The sequence below is a fragment of the Carcharhinus amblyrhynchos genome, chromosome 1, assembly GCF_965287045.1.
Source record: "Carcharhinus amblyrhynchos chromosome 1, sCarAmb.v2.hapA, whole genome shotgun sequence".
NCBI classification, from domain to species: Eukaryota; Metazoa; Chordata; class Chondrichthyes; order Carcharhiniformes; family Carcharhinidae; genus Carcharhinus; species Carcharhinus amblyrhynchos.
Genome location: NC_137324.1, coordinates 151615525 through 151643401, shown reverse-complemented (window position 1 = coordinate 151643401; position 27877 = coordinate 151615525). Strand labels below are relative to the sequence as shown.

Below are 27877 nucleotides of genomic sequence, written 5' to 3'. Positions count from 1 at the left end.
ACCATAGTTAATCCACCTAACCTACACATTTTTGGACACAAGGAGGCAATTTAGTATGACCAATCCACCTAACCTCTTTGGATTGTGGAAGGAAACTGCCGCACCTGGAACAGCAGATGCAAACCCCATACAGTCACCCAAATGCAAATGTAGTTCCTTCCTTTAAAAAAGATATGAAGGAAATGCCAAACAATTATAGGCCAGCTCGTCTTAATGTGGCGGTGGGCAAATTGATAGAATTAATCCTAAGAGATTGGATAAACTGTCACTTAGAAAGACATGGACTAGTCAGGAAAAGTCAGCATGTCTTTGTTACGGGAAGTCATGCCTTACAAATTTGATAGAATTCTTTGAGGAAGTGACAAGGAGGATTGATGAGAGTAATGCAGTGGATGTTGTCTACATGGATTTTAGTGAGGCATTTGACAAGATCCCATATGGCAAATTATCGAAAATGTATAATCCAATAGGATACAGGGTATTGTGGCAAATTGGATCCAAAGTTGGCTTAGTAACAGGAAACAAAAGGTGATGGTCGATAGCTGCCTTTGTGAACAGGAAGCTGTTTCAAGTGGTGTTCCGCAGGACTCAGCATTGGTATCCCTGCTGTTTGTTTTATACATCAACAACTTGGACTTGAACATCGGGGGCATAACTGGGAAATTTGCAGACGACACAAAAATTGGCCATGTAGTGGATAGTGCAAGAGGATAGCTGTAAGTCTTCAAAATGATATAGGTGGGTTGGTGGAGTGGGCAATAAAGTAGCAGTTGGAGTTCAACTCTACTAAGTGATAATGTATTCAGGGAGCTTGAACAGTAGAAGGAAATGCACAATAAATGGGAATATACTGAAAGGGTAGATGAGGTGAGAGATCTTGATGTGTGAATACACGTCATGATGAAACTGCACAAGACGCTGGTGAGGGCACAACTGGAGTACTGTGCGCAGTTTTTGGTCGCATTAAGAAAGGACACAATGTTTTGGAGAGTGAGCAGAAGATTTATTACAATGTTGCCTGGGCTGGAGAAATGTAGCTACAAGGAGGTATTAGAGAGCTTGGGGCTGTTTCCCTTGGAACAGAGAAGATTGAGGGAGGCATGATTGCAGTATGCAAAATTGTGAGGGGTACAGATGGAGTAGTTTCAATCTTTGCTGGATCAAAGTTCAGAGCGAAAGGACAATCTGATGAATGAGAGTCCCCAGATTTCACTTAGCTGAGGCAAATGGATTAGAAGGTTACTTAAAAACCAAGATGTCATTTGAAGAGTTTTTTTGTAAATAAATAGTTTATTTCTATATTTGGCATTTATGTGTACAAAGGATACAGTATGTTACACTTATATCAAAAATGAAAAAAATACTGGTGTTACATAAGTAACAAATGCAGAAATTACTCAATCTTACCTTCCCCGAAAGTAAGAAACATGAACCATTTTTTAAAAAACTTTGTAAGAAAATATCATCAGTAACAAACAGAGCTGTCTTTTTTAAGGTTACTAAAATGGTATAAAAGTAAGAATCCTGGAAATAGGACATAGAAAACAATTGAAAGTTTGCACCAGAATTTCGAAGGTTAGCTCTATGCCAAACTAGGCCAGATATTTTTTAAGTTTTCCCTCATATTGGCCCCATACCAAACAGTGAAGGGTAACACTGCTTATCGAGCAAGTGAGAACAATACTTTCTAATGATAACATTACAAAATGAATCTTTTTCCTAGACTGAACAGTTCACATAGTTCTATTGGGTACTCATATATTTACTTACGACAGAATAAATTGCACCCATTGGAAAAAAAAACTAACTTATCGTGGGCATGTGAGGGCAGGGCTGGGGGGAGGAAGGAGGGGGGGAGGCGGAGAAAAAAAATCTACACCAGGGCAGTTCTGAAGCACTCTCCCAACATTGGCACAACTGTTTAAATTGCTGGCCAACTTGTGTGCTGTTACAGTGCCAGTGGCTGAATAATAAACACACTGTGCTCAAACAGATCAAACACACATGTTTTCAGTTCTGAAAAAGAAAAGTCAGGAAAAATATTCCGCAACTGCGGAACACAAACATCACTGTGCTTTTATGTAACAGTTCTTCTTCTCCTGCAAACACAATGGAACCCTGAAAGACAACGTTCATTTAAGAACCAAATTCTTCTTCAGCAGAAAATTATGGGCCACTGCATGTGGCAATACTGATGAGAGGCAGGGTGTGATTCTGAGTGGGTTCCATTACACAGCTGTCCATTGACAGTGGATTGCAGTTAATGTATTAAAATTAACAGTCTATATAAATTATATCTATACATATTCTTCTGCTTCTGCATCGTTAGAAGGAGCTGCACTTTGTGCAACATTGTTTAATGCTTCCTCTTTTGCCTCTGTTGTTGCATTTTCTGGAAGTGACGCGAGATCTTTGAACACATCCACATAATTCCCAAAACCAGGACCCCAATTTAATAGATTGTCCCAGTTAAAAGCTCCTGTCACAGCTCCATGTGGCCCGAGCTTGGGTTGTGTCTTATAGTCTTCGTGACTTGACTGCAGGCCTGCAGAGCTTCCTTCAGCCCTTCGACCATGATATCTCCGTGGCTTCAGTTTGCCACCATAATTGTCTTCGTCATCTGCATCAGATTCATTGACTTGAGACAATTTTGGCATGCGTGAAGTGTACACTGCAGGTTTGTCCCTGTCATACTCAAACTCAGAGCAAGTGAAGGACTCATGTGAGTCACTATCTGAAGATGATTCAGGGGCAGGCGTACCATCAGCTGGGTTCCTCATTCTGGAAAGAGGTCTTCTACAGTCATCATCTGAGGATGAGCGTCCATGATCTGCACTACAGATACTTGGGTTTCTAGGGCGAGGAGTATTGAGTCTTTCAACCTCTTCGATGGACAATCCTACTGGAGGTGTGGTCTCCAGAGGGATCTGCTCAATAGGCTGTTTTAGACGGCTGCCTGGCCTTGAGCCATGACTATGACCTGTCATGGTCTGGGGGCTTTTGCTTCTCCTTCCAAGTCGTGAAGCGTAATTAAATATGCCAGGCTGGCAAATATCCGAATGTATATCAATAGGGCTCCCTTCCCTCCTCGAAAGGTGCAAATCTCTTGCTGGACTATTGCGGTAAAAAGATCCTGGCTTTGAGAATGGGGCAGGACTATGACGAGAGAGTGGGTTAGGATTCTGGCAATTGCTGTGACTCAGTGGGGTCGTTCTCAGTCCTTGACTATAGGAAGGCTGATAGCTTAAACTGCTGGCTCCTAGTGGGAGAGGAGATTGTCGGGCAAAACCCAGTGGACTGTGTCTTTGAATGGAAAATTTAGGGGTGTGACTACGGAAATGTTTATAGTGATGATGTCTGCATCTGATGGAGCAATACTGCTGGCATTTTCTATGTCATAATGTTCAAGCTCTGTTTCAGGCCCGATACATGGTTGCCCACTTGGCAATGTATCTGTTGCGTGTGGGATATCTGTCTCATCAAAGATCAAGTATGGATTTTCCCTTTCAATTATATCAGGTTTTGGAACTCCTTCAGGTTGCTTCCTCACAGTCAGTTCCTCATCATACGGAGGGAGGTTATCTGGATCGTCAAATCCTTCATTCTCGCTGCCTTTTTTCTTCTTCTCTTTCTTCTTTTTTGTCTTCCCATCGTTTTGTATTTTTGCCTTTCTACCTCTGCACTGGTTACACACGATCAGACCGAGAACAATTAGAGCAAGGAATGTGGCACAACTGCCAACTATCGCAGGCACAGCCCAGAGAGGCAAAGAAAGCTCCTCCACTTGTGGCTTTGGACTGCAGGTGTATCCTTTATTCACTCCAGCTTTGCAGACTGTTCCTTGGGGACACTGAACACCGACACACACCACTACAGTCTCACATGTTTTACCGGTGTAGAGTTCAGGACATGCGCAGGTAAATCCAGATTTTGGAAGAGGCTCACAGCTCCCTCCATTCTGACAAGGACTGGAAGCACATTCTCCAGGTGGGACACAATCATAAGCATACCACTGGTTCACACACATTAGCCCACCTGAGCATGTGTCGGTCGAACATACATTAGGACCTCTACATCCTATTTTAACAGAAGGGCTGCTTTTCGATATTGTAACATCCCTGTGCTGTCCAGTGAAAGGCAGTGTTTCTCCATTGTAAGTTATATAGGAGATACAGCCATCAAAATCTGGAAAACAATAAAAAGATAATCTGTCACAAATAATTTCCAGTCAAATTTGTACAAAATTACTAAACTCTTTTTTCCCCCTGTTTGCCAAAGAATTACCAGTCTTAGATTTCCTGTGCTGGTGACCCTGAGCTTTACAGTAGCTGACCGGCATGTTTTCTGTACTAAATAAACATGTCCTATACCAACCATCCATGATAGGAAGAGATGTTTCAACTGTGCCACCACAAATATTCAAACGTGTGAGTTATTTAATTGCCATCTTAATCTTGAGGCTTGGTTCCTTCTTTTGCTGCTCGTATCGCCAGATGCCTGGGAGGGAACAGTTAAATTATGAAGAGGTTGGATAGGCTTGGGTTGTTTTTGTTGGAGCAGAGAAGACTGAGGGGTGACCTGATTGAGGTGTACAAGATTATGAGGGGCATAGACAGAGTAGACAAGCCATTCTCCCCTTACTTGATGGGTCAGAGGGGACACAAGTTCAAGGTGAGGGGCAGGAAGTTTGGGGGGATGTCAGAAAAAAACCATTTTACACAGAATGCACTGCCTGGGAGGATGGTGGAGGCTGGATGCTTCACATCCTTTAAAGCTATGGACCAAGCACTGGTAAATGGGATTAGGTGGGAGTTCAGGTGTTTCTCACATATCAGTGCATATTTGGTAGACAGAAAGGTCTCTTCTGCACTGTATGATTCTATACCACTGATAAATGTTTAAAAGTGTGACAGTGACCATGACCTCCAACTGGCCTGAGATTACAGCCCTGATTTTGTCCCATTACCCAGGGCTCAAATTTGACAACCAGCATTCCTGCTGGAAATAGGCAGGATCCTAGATTAAAGATTTCAACAGAAGTCAACTCATGTCAGGACCGCAAATACAATTTGCATGTTAAATAGTGCTGCACAGTGACTTCCTCAATGCATCCATTAAACCATGAGTAATACAGGTTGGAATGCAGCTATCCCCTGTATTTATTTCTGTGATAATCACAGATTCACAACATTTACACATAACAGTTAATACTGCAACTAACATGTTAATACTGCACTCAGTCCCTAATCACCTCCCAGAGGCCTACTCCAGAGACTACACTATAGCCCCAAAGAGAAAAAAGCCACTTAATAAAAATTAAATATCTGGTAACTTATACCGTCTAAGCTTATGCAATAAGACACAAAAATGTTGCATTTTAAAATAAAATAAAAACAGCTGTTGGAAGTATGCCATTAATATACAATAGCTGCTATGGAAACGTTTAATACTCAAAACATTTAGTGAAAGAAGTATTTCATTTATTTATAACAGAACAATTTGTATGTCCACAAGAATGATCAAAGAATATATTAATAGGAGAAAGACAACAGAAGGTATCACTCACTAAATAAAAAGGGTTCCCTCAAAGAAAATATGCTTTGCAAATCTGCAATCAGGCATGAATGCTGATTTTGGCAGCTTCACTGTCTTCCCCATTTCCCTGCCTGTTTTCCCTCCACACCCATTTCATTCCCTCCGTTTTAGTGCTGTTTTGACTTCCTTCTTGGCTGTTGATGCTAATCATTGCTCCATTGAGGTTAATTGTTAATTAACTATGTTGATTATTCATCAGTTTTCACTCCTTTTCCTTTATAACTCCTTATGATGGACAGAACAAAACCTGCTGGTCCATCTAGTCTATACATTTCCCAGACCCTGAGCCAGTTTAAGACTGTTAAACTTACAAAGCTTTTGTCTATGTTTCCAGTTGCTGATCAACCTATTGTTTGTAACCCTAGCATTTTCTACATTAGTTTCCAGATTTTTAGGACTTTTCCTGTTCTTTCTTTTAATCATGTTTGTGTAGAAATTTTTGTCCCAGGGAGAACAATGGTAAACTAATTACTGGTGCATATAATTAACACTGGATTTAGGCCTGAAAGGTGGCTCATATGCTAATCTGATGCTATTTGGTGAATAATTAGCCCTAACAAAAGCAGCTTGCATCCACACTTGTAGACTTGTTCTTGGGAGGAAAAAGGTGTAACATCCCAATAACACTTTCATCCAGGGGTCATTTTTCATGTTTGCTAAACAGTAATTAATACGTGAGACATGGAGGCTGAATGGAGGCAAATGGAGGCTGACATGCATGTATGAAGCTCTGTGAGATTATTATATCTTGGGTCTTGTGTGCATCTGTGTATGACTACAATATTGTAACGCTGCTCTCAGTGTGTCCTCATAATGTGCCAGGGGAATTGGGGGTCTTGTGGTTCGGTAGGTCGTGCCCTTGCCCCCAAGTCAGAGCTTTGGGTTCAAGTCATATTCCACGACTTATCGATCATGGAAGGAGCTTTAATGATGTGATCGATAATCAGTCTAATAATCCTTCCTAAGTGGGAAAAAGTGTGCTTGGAAAATTGAAACAAAGAGAGATAGAATTGTTGGTAAATAGGTTGGCAGCTGCATATTAAATATGCCAATACTAACTGTACTCCTGTTCCATTTACACTGACAGTAGAGGTTTTGTTCTGGGAGTAACAGGGAAACATTTTTGTAGAAAAGTGTAAAAGGGATGGTAGCAAATCAGATATTTAACATCTCCCCTGATTTTTATGACCAAAAGTGAGAGAGATGCAAAACAGACTGCCGATTTGCTGTCACCCATTTTGTATCACAACATTACATTAAAATTACCATCAGGGCCTTTCTTTTGTATTAATCAATTCTGAATTTAAGGTGGAAGCCAACTCCTATTGTTTCAAATGGAGTCTGGCTGTCTGTGAGAATGCATGTGAAAAAGACTGGTCCTTCAAAGGGTTTTTAAGCATTTTATATGAGAGTCTGAATGTTGAGCATAAGACGGGAACAGAAACTGTCAGGTATGGGCATAAATGAAAAGTGGAGCTTTTTGAAGGAACAAATACTGCATGTCCTTCTTAGGTCTGTCCCTGGCAGGCAGGGAGTAAATGGCCGAGTGAGGGACCCATGGTTCACAAAGGAGGCTGAATCTCTTGTTAAGAGCAAGAAGGAAGCATACGCAGGATGGAAAAACAAGGTTCAGTTGGGTCGCTTGGGGGTTACAAGGTAGCTAGGAATGAGTTAAAGAAAGGGCTTAGGAGAGTTAGGAGGGGGCATGATAAGTCCTTCGCGGGCCGGATAAAAGAAAACCCCAAGGCTTTTTACTTCTTTGTGAGAAATAAAACAACGACCATGGTGAGGTTAGGGCCAGTCAAGGATAGTAGTGGGAACTTGTGCATGGAGTCAGAAGAGATAGGTGAGGTGTTGAATGAATACTTTTCTTCAGTGCTCACTAAGGAGAGGGGCCATGTTTTTGAGGATGAGTGCGTGATACAGGCTGATAGGATGGAGGAGGTAGATGTCCTGAGGGAAGATGTATTAGCAATTCTGAAAAACCTGAGGGTCAATAAGTCCCCTGGGCCAGATGGGATACATCCTAGGATACTTTGGGAGGCAGATGAGATTGCGGAGCGTTCAGCTTTGATCTTTGGGTCCTCACTGTCCACGGGGATTGTGCCAAAGGACTGGAGAGTGGTGAATGTTGATCCTCTCTTCAAGAAAGGAACTAGGAATGACCCTGGTAATTATAGGCCAACTAGTCTTACTTCGGTGGTCGGCAAGTTAATGGAAAGGGTCCTGAGAGATCGGATTTATGACCATTTGGAAAGATGCAGTTTGATCCGGGATAGTCAACACGGTTTCATGAGGGGTAAGTCCTGCCTCACAAATTTGATTGAATTCTTTGAGGAGGTAACTAAGCGTGTAGACGAAGGTAGAGCAGTTGATGTCGTACACACAGACTTTAGTAAGGTGTTTGATAAGGATTCCCACGGAAGACTCATGAAGAAGATAAGGAGGTGTGGGATAGAAGGAAATTTGGCCGATTGGTTAAGTAACTGGCTGTCTCATAGAAGACAGAGAGTGGTGGTGGAAGGAAAATTTTCAGACTGGAGGCCAGTTACCAGCGGTGTACCACAGGGGTCAGTGCTGGATCCTCTGCTATTTGTGATTTTTATCAATGACTTGGAAGGGGGGGCTGAAGGGTAGGTTAGTAAATTTGCTGATGACACGACGATTGGTGGAGTAGTGGATGAGGTGGAGGGCTCTTGCAGGCTGCAAAGAGACATTGATATGATGAGAGCTGGGCCGAAAAGTAGCAGATGGATTTTAACCCTGATAAGTGCGAGGTGATTCATTTTGGTAGGACAGACTTGAATGCGGATTACAGGGTCAACAGCAGGGTTCTGACGAATGTGGAGGAACAGAGAGATCTTGGGATTCATATCCACAGATCTCTGAAGGTTGCCACTCGAGTGGATAGAGCCGTGAAGAAACTTACAATGTGTTAGCGTTTATTGACCGGGGTTTGAGTTTACGAGCTGTGGGGTTATGCTGCAACAATACCAGACGTTGGTGAGACCACATTTGGAATATTGTGTTCAGTTCTAGTCACCTCACTATAAGGAGGATGTGGAAGCATTGGAGAGAGTGCAGAGGTGATTTACCAGGATGCTACCTGGTTTGGTGGGTAGGTCTTATGAGGAAAGGTTGAGGGAGCTGGGGCTTTTCTCTTTAGAGCGGAGGAGGATGAGAGGCGACTTAATAGAGGTTTATAAGAATGATGGGGGGGATAGATAGAGTAGATGTGCAGAGACAATTTCCTCAGGTGGATGTAGCTGTTACTAGGGGGCATATCTATAAGGTTCATGGTGGGAGATATAGGAGGGATGTCCGAGGTAGATTCTTCACTCAGAGTGTGGTTGGGTTGTGGAATGTACTGCCTGCTGTGATAGTGGAGTCAGACACTTCAGGAACTTTCAAGCGGTTATTGGATAGGCACATGGAACACTCCAGAATTATAGGGAGTGGGATACCTTGACCTTGGGTTTGGACATAGCTCGGCACAACATTGAGAGCCAAAGGGCCTGTACTGTGCTGTATTGTTCTATGTTGTATGTTGTTCCATTGGACCACTCAATTTTGAGTGTAACAAGGATGATTGACAGAAAACGGCTGAGTGGCGGTGCTGGTAGTGGTGGGGTGGAAAGGGGCAGTCAGATGTGGTGTTCCAATGTAGAAGCAACCAGCAAAAAAAACTCTGTCACTGTAGAGGGCAGACATCTTTGGCCATTGAACATTTCACTCTGTGTGTGCATGAATCAAGATGGGTGGAATAGATTTCATGCAGAACTACACTTCTGCAACTTTGACCTGGATTTTCAACCTTGAGGTGAGTGGTTGGAGCCGGAAATATTCACAGCCCATCTGTCTCAAGAGGAAGTGCCCGTAAAGGTGGAATCATAATTGCTGGGGCCCTGATGCGGGCTGGTGTAGGGCCATCTGTCCCAGAAAAACAGTTTGGAAGCAGCCACTGGGGCGGCTGGGTGTGAAGGTGGTGAGTTTACAAGGCCCATTTGGTGCTGTGGGACTTTATCCCAGTTAAAATAAAAACACAAAAGTCCTCCAGTCCTCACCCTCCAAACCATTGCCCTATTTATGCCTCCTATGCAAAGCTACGGGACTTCCATGCCATTGATTCATTATGCACTGCATGGAACCAAAGAACCCTATAGTGGTAGTAAAATATATTAAAAAAAACCCCTTCTTTTCAAAAAAGTCATTCATAATTTTCTACTTTGTTGAAAAAGTGTCATTTCACTACACGCCAACAGAAGTGTCAATCATCCAGACCATTTATAGCAGAAGCAGATGGCCGGGGTGGGGGGGGGGGGGCATGAAGGTCATATGGGGTGGGTGGAAGTGCATAGCTTGGCATGGGGAGGACCTTCTGTGCTTCCTTTTGCAAGGTCCCCTTATTCAGACTAGGATTCATGACTCCTCTGAGGAGCTATGAACCACAATTCTTTATAAACCCACATTACAGCTGCATTACAATTGCAGAGGAGCAGAACATGCCTCTCTCCAGAATGGAGCCAGCCAGGGCGGTAGTGCTGGATACAGACTTTTGACAGGAAGCAGCTCGCACCCTTTAAAGGCATTACCGAAAATTAGATAGCCTGGGGATGGCATCCGGCATCAGACAGTTGGGACCTGCTCACCATTTTAAACCTTGACTTGTGAAAACTGAAGCCTCATTGCCCAGCAGCAGAAAAGACTGGTCCATAGGAAGAGGCAATTGGAGAGGATTCAATTCATTCTTTACTATTCACAAATTCATTGTGGGCACACCAAACTGACCGTACTTGCAGAGAGGCCATAAGGGATCTGAAGCAGCCTAAATGGAACTCCTTCAAGTTTACCACTTCGATTTTTATATCACTTTTCAGGTTTTAAAAGAGTTTTTTGCAATTTCCTTTAATTTATTTACAAGTTTAAAAAATTTTTTCATTGTTGCTTTAACTTTTTGGAAGTTCCTTAAATGTGTTGAAAGAATATACAAGAAACCTTTTTTTGTATTTTAAGGTTTCTGTTTTATGTTAACCTCATGGAGTGGGCCTCAAGAATCAATGGAATCATTATTAGACCTCCCCCGCTTTGAGGTGGGAGAGGAAGTAGATTCAGGAAGATGACCTGTAGGTGGCAGACTTCACAACCTCTGGCTCCCACCATTACCTATACCTCCCTACCTCCAGATGCAGAGGAGCTACTTCCCTGTGATTCCTCAGCAATGAGAAGGCTGTGCTTTGCTCATGAAACAATTGCTGAGCTGTGCCAGCTGTCAGACAGATGTGCATACAGCTCATAAAGGAGACCTTGAGCTGATTAAGATTTGAACCTGCTGCCAAATGAGTCTTGCCATTACGGTTCCCTTTTGGCATCAAAATGAACTCAGTTGCTTGCTGATATTTAGCCATTCCCCACGACTAATGTATAGCAGCAGGAAGGAATCGAGGTAGCATTATTTCTTTCTGGTCGTGGTCCATTTCCCTTTAAGAAAAATAAAGAGTTTGATGGCACTCTGCATCCAATCAAATAGAATGCAACCTGGATTTCACAAAGAATTCTTAATAGGATTAGTCACAGGTGCTGGCAATGAAACAACGATTGGATGTGTTTTCCACTCATTTCCTATGTGTTCAGCTGGAAGTAAAGGAACACTTTCAGGAAAGTGGGGGGTGTGTGAAAGTTATTTACTGGGGAAACATATTTGCAACAGCGCACTGTGTCCTGTCACCTTCTTAGCTCTGGCAGTTAAGTGAACAATGGGGGGATACTGGCAGCAGGTCACTGTTTGGAATCTAGGCCCACTGCATTCCTCATGAGAAGGCCGTGCTTTGCTCCGTCCCTTGAATCCTAATAGTTGTTCCATTCTTTGCTGGTGTACAGATAGTAACATTTCAACTGAAGAGCCTGTTTTTTCAGTGCTACGAGTAGCAATTAGGCATTAAAATGGCATCTGCAGTGTGCACGGACTGAGCCATGATGGGTGTCATTTTGGTAAGCGCATTGGTATTCTGGTGGGAGTTTCCAACTACAGTTTGAAGAATGGACACTGATATAACAGCAGTGCTGCCATTTTGGAGCTGAGTGCTCCAGCTAATGCCATCACTTAAACATGCACAGCCGAACACCCCAGCAGTGCTATGTAAAGGAATCATCAAGCCCTTTTAGGTTAGTTGCTGATTGATTTCTACTGACTGATGCTGCGATTGTGGAAATGTTTTTTGGTTTCTAGAGTTTTTTTTCCAAGTTGCTAATGTCCACAGGGAGCAGTTTGGTATATGCTGAATGATTTTGCCCTGAGTTTGCAGAAACTACTGACTGCCAGACATCAGTGTAGACATTATCCTTGGAGTACAAGCTGACTGAGACAGTGAAAGAGTTATTCTTGTTCGTGCTGTGGATGGAAGCTGAGATATTGACCACCAGAAGCTATATCGTGGAGTTGGCTATTATTTCCACAGCCAAACAGTTGGGCTCCAAATTCTGTGAAAAACCGTCTGACAAATTGGTGCCGACTCCTCTATGCTCCTACATCTTGCATGCAGGCTTTCTGCCAGGCCTGTCAATGCACCAAATGTTTCATTATGTGCACCTTTAACCTCCTTCTGAATGCTGTCCATCGAAGTCCATAACTGACTCTGCTGCAGCAGGATTTCTGAGCAACTTCACCCTCCAGCAAACTAGCACCAAGCACTACTCATATACCCTACCCTGGCTGCTGCCCACTGTCTCACCATGTGCAGGGTCCCCCTCTCAAAGCTATCCGTGAAAGTATGCACAGTGTCAGGATCTGAGCTGGTGGCACTGAGTATATGAGTGAATGACTGCATTTCTTTGGCATCACTACTTTCTCTTCCACCATAGTTAGAGTTGCAGTTCTTGCATATCTTACAGTTTTAACGCAAAAGCAAAAGGCACAAGAACACTGCTGTAATAAGAGGTTGCCACAAAAGCCAGAGCTGCACGCTTACACCTCTGCAGCTGGTCAACTAGAAGACGTAATGGGACGATTAGGAAGTGGGATGTGAGAAGGAGAATCATCTATGAAGATTCCCTCATCTTCAGTGGTTTCAGGCTCGCTGCTTGCCATGGCCTCATAGCTGGCTGCTACAATGATGATGACCACCCTCTCCTCCATTGGAGCAAAACAACTTTACCAGTCCTACGCACCTCATTAATCTTTGCTGTCTCTGGATATTCACCATCTTGTCCTAAAAGTGCGTCAGTGATTGTGGGGAATGTATTTAGATAATATGAGTACTGATTGAATAGCTTGCCATGTGTGCAAGGTGTGAGGTGTAGGTGTGAAGCTTGCTACAGTGATAAATGTGTTAGGAGGAGGTGAAACTATTGATGTTACGTGTGAGTTGTGCTTGATAGGATATTTTTTATTCATTGCTATGGATAGATCACATCTCTCCTTTTCTCCATCACCTACACTAAGGGTCTCCAGTGCAGCATCACAGGTCCTTGAAAACACTTTCACCCCATGGTGCCATTGTTGTTTCCTCTTCCTGTCCTGGTTCCATTCCACAAAATTTTCCATCATCTATTCCAACCACACTGCAGTTCCCTTAAGTGCAGATTGGCTTGAAGTAATGATGGTGGGCTTTAAGTTGTGCTAGTCTCTATGAACCGGAGCCCAGCGCTGACTCGTGCAGCCACTCAATGGTGCATTTAGCACTGACTGCATGCGCTAACCAAGCAAATCAACAGGCAGTACAATGCTGACATGTTGACTGTGCCTGAAGCATTGCGGGAGAAGGGAGGAAGGAGGCTTTAAAAGCATATTGTAATACGCATCCATTTTTGAGGAATGTCCAATTTAGACACCTTTAATCTTGTGAAGAAGCCCCCGCCTCAGGCAATACTTTGAGCAACGGCCTCCCTTCAACAGCAGCACTGTACTTTGTCCTCTCCACTGATCTACACTGCCTATCAAAAACACAAATGGCGTCTCGAGCTCCTCAATTAAAAAAAAAGCTGGCTTGCTTCTTGGGAGTATAATAGCAGCAGGTTGAACAACAGTTGTAGTGTGCTAAATCCACTGATGAGGAAAATTAAGCCTCCAGTCTCCAACTTCCACCAGTCAGACATAGGAATGGTTTCAATTGTCGGCAAGCGTTACATAATGCAAAAATACAGATGAATACATCAAATCCTAAATGGCTGAACCATCAAGGAAGCTTTGTTCTAAAAGTTGTTCAGGTTGTATATTGTTCAAAAACATTAACAGATGTGCCGGAATCGAACAAGATGTGACTTAAATGACCAGCAGGTGTCAACAGTAAACAGACGATATAAGCCCCGCCATTATATTGTATAGAGGTTAACTGGGATAATTTATGGCCCTTTTCTGGTTTTCAGTTCCCTGCTTTGTACTGCCTTAACACAGTGAGGCCTTTAAGAGGAGCTCCACGTGAGTCATCTTCCATATAACATTTATCAGGTAAGTCTGGCATTGTACTTTCAACATGTAGCCTTTATAGCTTTTGTGCAATTATTTTTATAAGTATATTTAATAAACTATGAATTTTGACATGACATAAGGGTCTGACAGTGTGGTAATTACTGCTTTTCGAAGTAGACAGGAGATTGTTTCAATATTCCATATGACCCTGAATACAATGTTCCCTGGTAGTTCATTGATAATTGTCCATTTCATTGAACATAATCCCTGCTCGAGTGGTGAAGGTTCCACTTCGTAGAAAAGAGCTGGATCTTACGCTCCCCCGCTCATGGGTTTGAAGGTGTTGGGTGGGGGAATGGGGACATAAAATCTGGTGGGTGGCCTTCCCATCACCTAACCACCCACTGTTGCCATTGACTTTGGTCACTGGCAGGATCTTCTGGAGCTGGTCCTGCCAATGGGGTGCCAACTCCCCGGTGGGCTAGAAAACTCTGATTTTTTGTTTAACAGACAAAAAAAAACAATTTGCACATAGCAATGTCTGGATGAGGTAAACATAATAGCTGCGGCACCTCCTGGAGAGTGGTGTTGCTGTCTTATGTTGAACTTGTTTGTGATCTCCAGTATTACCAAGTGAACTGGGTAACAGCCGACCGCACTAAACAAGGCAATTCTTTTCTTGCGGATACCCACCCTACAATGCTGAGATGTCCAAGGAAGTCTGAGGTCAGTAAGAAGGGTAAAGAGGGAGGGTGGAAGAGTTAAATTGAGAGATAATCTTACAGGATGCATTCACTGGACCCAGAGTACCCACAAAGGATTTCTTCCCTTTTTTCACTTTGCCTGACCCAAGCCTGCCCAGTTTTTTAAAAAATTCATTTGTGGGATGTGAGCATCGCTGGCTGGCCAGCATTCATTGTCCATTCCTAGTTGCCTGAGCGTTGACCATGGCTGACAATCCTAAATACCAGAAGTGCAACACCAATTCTAATACTGAGTGCTAAGGCATTAGTGATTGAAATATGCATTACTTATATAACTTGCGTAAGCCTATTCAGTGCATTAATTGGCCATCACTTCTGGAAAAAAATCATACTGGCATGTGCTGCAGGCAGTCAGTAGAATTGCACCCTACTATAGTTCCTGCTCTGTATTGTTAGCATCAAGGATTCGTAGGTATAATACCACACAACTAACTGTTATTCCAATTCCTTCCTAGTCATCCTCCCTGCCATCACCTTTCAGTTCATCCATAACTCTAATTATTTGTCCTTTCCTGCACTAATTCCTGCTCAGTCTCCTAGTCCTCCAGCCCTCAAATTAAAAGTTCTCATGTTCGAAGTCCTTTTTATGGTCTCACCCTTCCACTGACTGTAACTTCTGGTCTCCAGTTCTTCAACTTTTGTCGTTTGTACACCTCATCCTTTGTGACTAAATCTTCAACTGGCTTGGTACAACCCTGTGGTATTCCTTCCCTAAAACTCCTTACATTATCTCTGATGAAATGGTCTCTGCCTCAACCTCCCTCTATGGCAAGGGAGGCTCTATTCCAAAATTCACTGTGTAAAGACATTTTCAAACTCCCTCTTCATATTCTTCCAGGGTCCAGCTTTTATCTCCTGAGGGAAAATTCTGCTTAAAGAGTCCCTGGTCCTTGTAAGTACCAAGCAGAATTTTGTATCTATCCATCCAAATGTTTTCACAATTCATCCTCAGTCCTGAGAACTCAGCGAATGAAAAATGAGTTGAGATACATTTTCATGCTAAACCAGAAGATGCATGCAAGTAGTCTAGTAACTCAGGTATGTAACTACCAACCTCGATCAATGCTTTGGTGATTTGGCCCAGGAGGTACGCCCCCAAGGGAAACAGTGAGGACATTCATCCCTCCAAAATCCTGGGTGTTATGACGAATTTCTCTGGTATGAATCCTGTCAACTGAAAAGGTGGTAATGGATCCATTTTTCTCAATCACGATAGTATGCCACTGACCATCTGATACAGAAATCTCCGGAATATTCCTTTCTACTTTGCCACCAACCCCAGCATCAGAGATGTAATGTATTTTCCCATTTTTCACCTATAGGAAAAGAATTAAAAAAAACTTCTAACTGTTAGCTCATTATACGAGAAACAAATGATGGCAGAGACAGACTCAAAGTAAAAGCTGCTGAATTCATGTGATCATTTTGGCGCTCATTAGGATATCAGGTTCACCAGTTAATTCTACATTGAGATCCTTGCTCACATAGCAAATCCTTTTAAATGATTCTCCCATAATATAATAAATATCCACAGTATTAGAACCATATGTATTATACAACTGCAATATGAAATACAGTTAAATTCTTCAAAAGCGAATAAATGCTTTGACCATTTGGATTTATGCCATTTTCAATTTAAGAAAAAAAAGAACGCCTATTAAGTCAAGCTGCTATGTCAAATATGCAGAAGTCTTCATAAGATTTGCGACATGCAGTTTTTAAGTAGTGTTGGGTCAGATCACTCTATAGAAAAACAAATACGTCAAATTTCATCATTTACTTTTGCCTGACACAAAGTGATGGTATGCAACCTCCCTGAATGTTCTAATATCAGGTTCCCTTTGTACACCAGCCTGTCTTCATTAATAACCATCTGACTGCGCGGATGGCCGTATCATTTACATATATCTGAAGGGCCATTTAACTCCTTGGGTTACTTCAAGTGTACATGCAGTACTTTGTGCATAATATGAACTTTGCCATTGAAAAATGAAACCGTCTTATTCAGAAAGATTTATGGACAAAAACAGCTGTAACATTTTTGTTCTTTGTCTGCAAGAAAGAGCAAGTCTATTTTTAATTATAAAAATTTGTATTATTATTTTACTTTGTTTTACATGATCTTTCATTACAGATAGCTCCATGAAAGATAACTAGTTCCAGTAATAGCAACTGAAGATCTATACTCTATCCATCATACTGAGGGTGAATGCTCCAATAGTAAGGGTATGAGATGTGTTACGTTCGAAAACTCCAAAAGTGAAGAAGATATTTTGAAAATTGCGATGGAACATAAATACATTTGGAAAAAACTTTTACAGAGAAGCGATGTTGAAGATGCACAATCCTTCATTAGGTTTCCACCAAAGATTAATCTGCCCTCTTTTCAGTTGCAGATAGATATATATATTTCTAGCATTTTCTGTTTTTATTTAGATTCCCTGTTTTTAATGAACCACTCCTGAATATGAAAGGATCTATTGTAAATGAGCTTGCTCATTTGATATTTCAACTACTAAACATTGTTTTGTTTTAAGCATCAGGCATAGTTTTTGCAGGATTGTTTGTTTGCTTTTTAGTTGTTTAGCTATGTTTATCCAGAAACAAAATGCATTGTTCTCCCATTCTTGATCACTTTGTACAATCACGGCTTATGGAGTTAAGACTGGGGAGTCCATCATTTACCCTACAAAACGCTGGCAAGAGTTAAGATGAAGGATATTTTTGGCACAATGCCTAGCACTAGTTAAAACCTCCCAGCAGTGTGACCAATACTTCATGAAGAAAGGATATGGGTGATGGGAACAATGATTAAAACCATAGCAGTGCATGCAGTCTAATCAAATCATCTAAAACTAGCTTTAATCTTACCTTCACAGTAGTATAATTGCTGTTTTCCTGGATGTGAATTAAAATGCCATTTTTGCTTCTTGTTCTGAACTTTATGTCCAGGCTGTTTGCACTCACAGGATCTGGAGGCTGCCCTTTCAACCTCTGCTTTACTAAATAGTCCCGCTTCTGATTCTGATTAATCATATAGTCCAGGCGTCCCCTACCATCCAGTGACAATGCAGTGTCCACGCTGACCACTAGAAGAATCACATTTGTGATCAGAATGAATATCAACTTTAAAACATTTGAAAGAGTTTACAAAGTCAACTTTTTATTATCGATGTAGATGTCAGCGTTGCTGGCTAGGCCAGCATTTATTGCCTTCAAGAAGGTTGAAGTGAGCAGCCTTCCTCCGCTTCAGTCCCTGTGGTGTAGGTACATCCACAGTGCTGCTAGGCAAAAAGTTTCAGGATTCTGACCCAGCGGCAATGAAGGAATGGTGCTACATTTCCAAGTCAGGACGGTGAGTGACCCAGAGGGAAATTTCCAGTTAGTGGTATTCCCCTGTATCTGCTGCCCTTGTCGTGGGTTTGGAAGACCTGGTCAATTGCCACAGTGCATTTTGTAGATGGTACACACTGCTGCCACTGTTGTCGGTGGCAGAGGGAATTATAATTGGTTAGTTGTCAATGATGTGGAATTGGTAATTATATTTAAAAATGCCAAATGATGCAAAGTAACAGTCAATATTAATTTGTTTTTTCATTAGAGCAGGGAAAGTTAAAGGATCATCTCACAAAAATGTTGCATGATTTCAGAGGGTTTGAAATGACAAACAGTGAAGGGTCATTTCTATTGATAGGTGAATTGGGAAGAGATCATATGAATAAATAAAGGGGATATTTAGAAGAGATTAGTTAATTCAAATTACTGAAATAATAAACATATTACTTTGAATGACTTCTGATTCAAGCATTGACATTTGCAAGGGAATTAAATTCTTGAAAGCACAAAATAAAAAGGGTATGTGGAAGGAAAATCGGACTAATTAGCTATAGTGTTGAGCAGGTACTAGCACAGTTATGATGGGTTCAACAGCCTCTTTCTGTGCTGAAAATTATACTCATACTTCACTGCCAATCGATTTACTTTGTGAAGAAAGAAACCTGAAGGGAGAGTCAGGGCAGGATTTTCTGCTCCTGCCGAAGTTGACCCCCAGGTTCCCCAGCAATGGGCTGCATGAGCCATGCAAATTGCCATTGATTTTGGTGGGACTGGAAAATCCTGGAAGATAATGGCAAGCACCTCCACTGCAGGTAAGCCCGTAATGGGGAAGCCGGAGGAGGGGAAGGTGTTGGAAAATTCCACTCTCAGTACTGTTTAATAGTTAGTCTCTGAAGGGAATGAGTGAACCACTAGACTGGTCACCTGTCCTCATTTTCAGCCTGATATACTGCATACTTTGACAAGACTGAATACTTTGCAGCATAGAAGATAAATAATTAAAAACAAATACTTCGCAATGTGATGAAAATGATATTGTAACCTAGTGTTACTCTTGATAGCTTTACATGATCATAGTTCTCACAATGGCTCCCACATTATGTACATTCTGCATTTATTTGTTGAATCTGAATCAAAGCTTTCATTTTGTGTAATCTAGAACCACTGAACAAAAATATACAACGGTGATGAAACGTTTTAGCTTATTATTGTCATCCTATAGAGTTAGTAGAAACAGTGGGGCCTCACAGTGGCCAATCATACATCTCCAAACGTTTTGCATTACTGGGTCAATTCGTACCAATTGTTAGGTTCAACTGTAGTAGGGCATGTGATAATAAACGTGTCAGTTCACAGTGAAACACCCAGTGGGAAGGTCCCCAGCCTCCTGGGATATTGAGACCAGCCTACTCGACATCCAGTGCCTTATGCTGTAAAACTGAAGCTTGATCCATCCCCAATACATTTTCTTTTCAGTTGATAACGTATTAAGAGTTTAACTGTCCATCAGTGAAAACACCCAACTTTGCAATAACGAGCAGCTTCTTCATTTCTAATTCAGACCAGCAACTCAGATTGATGTGCAGAACACCAAGTTTTATTAAATAGTTATATTCTTCCTGCTACTAAAAATCTCATCTGCTATGTCATGAAAAACCTTCCTGCTCCCATTAAGGATTTGGAGATGTCGGTGTTGGTCTGGCGTAAACACAGTTAGAAGTCTCACAACACCAGGTTAAAGTCCAACAAGTTTATTTGGTAGCAAAAGCCACTAGCTTTCAGAGCGCTGCCCCTTCGTCAGGTAAGTGGGAGTTCTGTTCACAAACAGGGCATATAAAGACACAAACTCAATTTACAAAATAATGATTGGAATGCGAGTCTTTACAGGTAATCAAGTCTTAAAGGTACAGACAATGTGAGTGGAGAGAGGGTTAAGCATAGGTTAAAGAGATGTGTATTCTCTCTAGACAGGACAATTACTGAGATTTTGCAAGCTCAGGCAAGTCATGGCGGTGAGACTGTCCTCATGTGTGCGGAACTTGGCTATCGGTCTCTGCTTAGCGACTCTGCGTTGTCGTGAAGGCTGCCTCGGAGAACGCTTACCCGAAGATCAGAGGCCGAGTGCCCGTGACCGCTGAAGTGTTCTCCAGCAGGAAGAGAACACTCTTGCCTGGTGATTGTCGAGGGGTGTTCATTCATCCGTTGTTGTAGCGTTGGCATGGTCTCCCCAATGTGTCATGCCTCAGGACATCCTTTCCTGCAGCATATCAGGTAGGCAACATTGGCTGAGTTGCAAGTATATGTACCGCGTACCTGGTGGATGGTGTTCTCACTTGAGATAATGGCATCCGTGTCAATGATCCAGCATGTCTTGCAGAGGTTGCTATGGCAGGGCACTGTGGTTTTGTGGTCACTGTTCTCCTGAAGTCTGGTAGTTTGCTGCGGACAATGGTCTGTTTGTGCAGTTGTTTGAAGGCGAGAAGTGGGGATGGCCTTGGCAAGATGTTCATCTTCATCAATGACATGTTGAAGGCTCCGGAGAAGATGTTGTAGCTTCTCCGCTCCGGGGAAGTACTGGATGATGAAGGGTACTCTGTTCGTCGCGTTCCGTGTTTGTCTTCTGATGAGGTCGGTGCAGTTTTTCACTGTGGCGCGTCGCAACTATCAATTGATGACTCGAGCGCCATATCCTGTTCTTATGAGGGCATCTTTTAGCATCTGGAGGTGTCTGCTGCAATCGTCCTCATCTGAGCAGATCCTGTATACGGAAGGCTTGTCCATAGCGGATGGCTTCTTAAACATGGTTAGGGTGGAAGCTGGAGAAGTGGAGCATTGTGAGGTTATCCGTGGGCTTGTGGTACAATGAAATGTTGAGGTGACTGTCCTTCATGGAGATGCATGTGTCCAAGAATGCAACCGATTCTGGAGAGTAGTCCATGGTGAGTCTGATGATGGGATGGAACTTGTTGATGTCATCATATAGTTATTTCAGTGCTGTTCACCATGAGTCCAAAGGAAGAAAGTATCATCAATGTGTTTAGGATATAGCAGTGGCTGAAGGTGCTATGCGGTGAAGAGGTCTTGTTTGAACTTGTGCATAAAGATGTTGGCATATTGAGGTGTGCATTTGGTCCCCATAGCTGCTTCGTGTATCTGGATGAAGAACTAGTTGTTGAAGGTGAAGATATTGTGGTCCAGGATGAAGCGGATGAGTTGTAAAATTGCAACTGGAGATTGGCAGTTGTTGGCGTTGAGTACTGAGGCAGTTGCGGCAATGCCTTTGTCATGGGAGATGCTGGTGTAGAGTGCCGAGACATCCATTGTGACGAGGACTGCTCCTGGTTCAACTGCTTCCCCATGTATGCTGAGTTTCTGTAGGAATTCTGTAGTGTTGCAACAAAAGTTGGGGGTTCTTTGTACAATGGGTTTCAGGATGCCCTCGGCGTAGCTGGAGAGGCTCTCACATAGGGTCCCATTGCCCAAAATGATGGAATTGCCAGGTGTGTTTGCCTTCGGGAGGCAGTAAAGATCTCCAATGCTGGGAGTCCGTGGGATGAGAGCACAGAGGGTGCTCTGAAGGTTCGGATCAAAGGTCTTGATCAGTCTGAGTTGACAGGTGTGTTCTTTGGTTGGATCTGCGGGTAACAGTCTGTAGTGTTCCTTGTTGTTCAGTTGTCGGTACAATTCTTTGCAGTATCCGTTCTGTTCAGTATGACGATGGCCCCTTCTTTGTCTGCTGATTTGATGACAATGTTGCAGTTGGTCTTGAAAGCGTGGATGGCATTGGTTGTGCTTGGGTGATGTTCGGGGCTGTCTTGTGAGTACAGCTGATGAATCTGGCATTGACACACCTCCTGACGGCTTGGGCATACATGTCAAGTTGAGAACAGTGACCTTCCGGAGGAGTCCAATTCGACTCTTTCCTCCTCAGTTACTGCAATGCAGATCTCTCTGTCTGATTCACTGGCTGTCTCATTGTGTGTTCGTTGTTGGCCTTTTGGGATTTGTGGAAGAACTCCCGCAGCCTCATTCAGCTCATGAATTTCTCTGTGTCTGCTGCAAGACCGATGGGGTCTATTTTGACGGTGGTGCAGAAGTCAAACCCTTAGCTGAGAACTTCGATTTCATCTACTCTCCAGAATTGGTTGCATTCTTAGACACAAGCATCTCCATCAAAGATGGTCACCTCAGCACTTCACTGTACCACAAGCCCAAGGCTAACTTTACGATGCTCCAATTCTCCAGCTTCTTCCCTAAACATGTTAAAGAAGTCATCCCCTATGGACAAGCCCTCCATATACGCAGGATCTGCTCAGATGAGGAGGATCGCAACAGACACCTCCAGACGCTGAAAGATGCCCTCATAAGAACTGGATATGGCACTCGACTCAATCGATCGACAGTTCCAACGTGCCATAGTGAAAAACTGCACCGACCTCCTCAGAAGACAAACACACGACACAGCGGACAGAGTACTCTTCGTCATCCAGCACTTCCTCGGAACGGAGAAGCTATGACATCCTCTCCGGAGCCTTCAACATGGCATTAATGAAGACGAACATCTTGCCAGGGTCATCCCCACACCCCCACTTCTTGCCTTCAAACAACCGTACAACTTCAAACAGACCACTGTCCACAGCAAACTATCCAGCCTTCAGGAGAACAGTGACCATGACACCACACAACCCTGCCACAGCAACCTCTGCAAGATGTGCCAGATCATCGACATGGATGCCATCATCTCACATGAGAGCACCATCCACCAGGTACATACACTTGCAACTCGGCCAATGTTGTCTACCTGATACACTGCAGGAAAGGATGTCCCGAGGCATGGTACATTGGGGAGACCATGCAGACGCCACGACAATGGATGAATGAACACTGTTCAACAATCACTATGCAAGAGTGTTCTCTTTCTGTTGGGGAACACTTCAGCAGTCACAGCATTCGGCCACTGATCTTCGGGTAAGCGTTCTCCAAGGCGGCCTTCACGACCGCGCAGAGTCGCTGAGCAGAGACTAATAACCAAATTCCACACACGAGAATGGCCTCAACCAGGACCTTGTGTTTGTGTCACACTATCTGTAACCCCCACGGTTTGCCTGGACTTGCAAAATCTCACTAACTGTCCTGGCTGGAGACAATATACATCTCTTTAACTTGCGCTTAACACTCTCTCCACTCACACTGTCTGTGCCTTTTAGACTCGAATACCTGTAAAGACTCGCATTCCATCCATTATTTTGTAAACCGAGTTTAGGTCTTTATATGCCCTGTTTATGAATTGAAATCCTATTCACCTGATGAAGCAGCAGCACTCCGAAAGCTAGTGGCTTTTGCTACCAAATAAACCTGTTGGACTTTAACCTGCTATTGTAAGACTTCTTATCCCATTAAGGACCCCACCTTTTCCTCTCTTTCAATACTTTTCTTAATGGAACATTATACATTATGCTTGCATAATATTTTTAAACTTTAAACCTTACATTTTTCACAGTATTTTCCTGTAAATCCGTGCTTGCAATCACATTGCTGCCATGACCAGTAATCCACGCATGTGCTGTCATGTTGGCATGGGTTATTTTGACAAACTCCTTCCACTCGGACACATCTGAAATTAAATACATTTTCATATAGTAAGTTAATCAAGTAGGTAGCACAGCTAAATTTGTTTAAAATTAACATTATAACGATGGCAAATCCCAATCAGCAAATATATACTGAGGGCATGGCTTCAATAGAGGCACAGTGACATTACTGCTACCATGTCAATGCCATGGAATGCTGAAATTTTCTCGAAACATATCAAGATAGGACTTTCACTTCTCCATCAGTGGAAAACTTCATGGAGTCTGTTGCCAAGGGAAGCAGCAGCAAACAGGTCAGTGTTATGAGAAACAGACTGGCTCTTTTGATTGAATTCCTTGATTTTTCTCTAATAATTTGGCGCACAACTCTTAATGGTTGGGAGGTCACATTCAAAGCAATGTCTACAATATAAAAATACTATGTTACTTTAAAAAAATAGATTTTTGTCCCTGACATAACTGGATTTCAAACAATAATTTTTCGTACTTGTTGTGTTATGAACCTTGCCAAATCCAAAATACATTGCTTAATAATGGCAGTGAGACTCAATTACGTATTACGGATTGCAGGTTTATTTTAAAAAGTGGGGCAGAAAAGGAGAAAACGTTAAAAATAAAAAAAGTTATAAAAACAAAAGATAAAAAGTAAAACTTGCTATTTCACTGTTCTTAAATATTTAGTTTAAAGACTCAAACTTCAATATTTCAATTGCACCAATTAAAATAGGGCTGCCAGAACACAGCACAAATTGTAATATTAATATCTGCAAAAGTGAATTTAACAAAAAAAAATTTTAAGTTCTATTTACTTTATTCAAATTCACAAAATTACCAGTAACAAAACCTATAAAATACTATTGGAGGTGTTAATGGGAAAAACCACAACACAATGGTATAGCATTCCTCTCTGCTATTTTAACAGAAACATAAACCTATTAAGGCAGTAGTTAAAACAGTCTTAACAAAACACCATAAGAGTACACAGTCTTGATTTGAAAGAACATATTTTAAAAAATCTCAACATCAGACCTGTCCAGAATTCCATAGTTTGCCAGAGCTTGACTGGGTTCCAATGGTCGACCATTAACAGCAAACTCCATCACACATCCCACAAAATCATGAGTGACCACCTGGCCTTTCCTTTGAAGGATCGGTTCAATTGATCGGATTCCTCCTACTGTTAATCTGTTGGGTTGTACTTCTAAAGTCCTGCAACACAAAAACCAAGAATCAAGTTACACTGTAAAAAAAACTGAAAACATAAGTTCATCTGGAGCATATGAAATTCTAACATGGACATGGCTTATCTGAATGGATGCACTAACATACAGCTCTAACATCTCTAGCTCATATCCTTTCAGGACTTGAGGGGTACAAAATCCCCCTCTTTTCGCTTCAGTTTCCCCAGCAAATCACAACCATGCAACGGTTATGGGAAGTGATTGGAAAGGCTGCTCCTGTGGCACAGCCATACAAATGCCAACACTTGTCAAGGACAGTTGACAAACATAGAAACATAGAACATAAAAGCAGGAATAGGTCATTTGGCCCTTTGAGTCTGCTCCACGCTTCATTTTGAGGTGCTAACATTTCACATATAGAAACATAATGGAAAATCACTGAGAATGGATAAAACAAGTAGGTTTAGCGGAACAGTAAGGTAATGATGATCACAACATAATAAGGGTTAACATAACAACTGACAAAGACAGAAGTAAAGAAAGACCAAAAAGCCAAACAGATTTTAAGGGGGGAGGAATGGAACTGGGGAAAATAAACTAGAAATATTTGCTGATGAGAGGATAAACTGAACAGCAGTAGGATACATTTACAACAATGATCAATACAGCCTATAAGCCAATGAAAATCAAGAACAAAACTTCTAAGTAATAAAACATGAATTGATAAAAAGAGTAAAATTGAAGGAAAAGGTATAGGTTAAGAACATTAGGAAGGTAGAGAGAAACTACAAAATTCAATTCTAAAAAATATAAAATGGATACTTAAATAACAAAAGAAAACTTAGGATAAAAGTAGGTTTGGAGGAATATACATGATAAACTCACTACTAATCAGAGTGATATTGTAGAAATGTAGAGCTACTTCACCTTGTGTTTACTGGGGGACTGACGTGGTGGGCAAGATGAGATCAGAAGAGATGTAAGACACTTCGGATGGGAAAGGGGGCGATCTGAATAAACAACTTGAACTTTGATAGGTCTGAATGGATGGCATCCATTCATTAAAAGTCATGGTAGCAAGCAATAGCACAGATTCTATTGCACATATATATATAAAAAAAGGATTGTCCCAGAGGACTGTGTAATTTGATTCCTATATCATAAAAGGAAGCCATAACAAGTCAACTGAACCATACATCAATTAGCTTATTGTTGGTGGTAAGAAAGATAATTTTTTTTTAAAGATGTGATAGAAAATCATCAGGGTATGATAAAGAATAGTCAGTACAGATTTCAAAAGGGAAGGTCATGCTTGATCAACCTATTTGAATTCTTTGAAGAAGTAGCAGGAAGGACAGACAAAGGTAATTCGCTGTAACATATTTGCCTTTTCAAAAGACCTTCTTCAGATGCTACATAGTTGGCTCATGATCATGGCGGAGTCAGGGAATAAATAGTTGAAGGGATACCAACCTGGCTGCAAAACAGAAGTTAGAGAGCTGGGGTTAAAGAAAATTACTCAATGTGATAAAAGACGAGGACTAGTGTTTGACAAGGAACGGTACTGGGATCACATTTGTTCACCATTTACATGAATATTTTGAAATTTTGAATTGGAAGCATAATTTTAAAACGTGCAAACATCATCAAAATGGGTGGAGTAGTAATACAGAGGAGCACTATATGAAAAAAGGAAGACATCAATAAACTTCCAGCATGGTGATGCAATTGCAAGTGAACTACATTATAAGCTCAGTGTCAAATGGTTCACTTTGATTGGAAGAAGGAGGCCCACCACATATTTCCTGTGAAGTATTTAAATGTGGTAGGGAAACAGGACCTGGGACTATCAGTACACAAATTCCTAGCAACATAGATTAATAAAGACAAAAATAAGGCAGTGGAGTTAACTCTTACAGGCATATAATAAAAAAAAAGTAATCATAAATCTGTATAAACTTGATTAAACCACAGTTGGAGTTCGAAGAACAGATCTAGTCTCCACATTATTGAAAGGATATGGAGGCACGTGATAAAGTTCAAAATATATTAATTAGGGTAACACCAGAATTGAGTTTAGACATATTATGAAAGATTGATCAGCTGGGATTGTTTTCTTTAGAAAAGACAGAACTTTCCAGTCCTGTCCACTGCCGGGAACATCTGGTTCTGTTGGAAGACATTGGACTTTTGGCTGGGCAGCGTATCCTCTGTGACGGGACCTGCCATGACGGGATTGGAAACTCCCAGCCATGACCTTTAAAGGTTTATAAGATGAAAGGGCTTACTAGGAAAACATAAATGTAAAGACAATGCTTCCACCTGCAGGGAACATCAAAATTACAGGCCATAAAATAGTCAGTAATAAGCCCAATAAAGAGCTCCAGAGAAACTTAATTTTTAGTGAGTGGTTAGAAACATTGGAATTGACCTGTTGGGCCACATGGCCTATTTCTGTGAGGTAAATTCTATGAAACATAACAATGCAATACACAGTGCCATCTATCAAATTATATTGCAATGGAAACTTGGGAGACCCAGGGTGTGGCTAGATGACTATATGGTGCAGCATATCACGAGTGATTCCACTGTAAATACTCACAAGCTGGTGCAATTGTTTCCTATTCATAGAAACTAGAAGCAGGAGTAGGCCATTCGGCACGTCAAGCGTGCTCTGCCATTCAAGGCTGATCATCAATTTCAATGTCCTGATCTCCCCTTCCCCCTCATATCCCTTGATCCCTTTAGACTTGTATCTAATTTCAAGACCTTAACATTGCATTTGTAGAGATGTAAGTCACATTGGGCAATATTATTTTATAAAACAGGCACTGATCATTTAGCTCCCCCCAGTCTGTTTCTTCATTAAATAAGATATTGACTAACCTGTTAACTAGCTTCATGAACCCATCTTTGCCCCATAGTCCTTAATACTTGTAGCTAATAAAAAATCTATCAACTTCAGTTTTAAGATAAACTACTGATCGAACTTCTTCCAGTCTTTAC

General features: G+C 41.8%; 1 protein-coding gene across 1 annotated transcript in view; it reads right to left on the bottom strand.

Annotated features, from left to right (window-relative positions):
• Positions 1-1294: 1294 nt before the first annotated feature.
• fat4 (FAT atypical cadherin 4) overlaps positions 1295-27877 on the bottom strand; it is a 317517-nt gene continuing 290934 nt past the window's right edge. Inside the window, 6 exon segments of the mRNA XM_080193732.1 lie at positions 1295-3352; positions 3355-4185; positions 15818-16079; positions 17635-17852; positions 23589-23713; positions 24720-24899. Coding sequence (XP_080049858.1) covers positions 2298-3352; positions 3355-4185; positions 15818-16079; positions 17635-17852; positions 23589-23713; positions 24720-24899 — 2671 coding nt within the window. The 3' untranslated portion in view covers positions 1295-2297.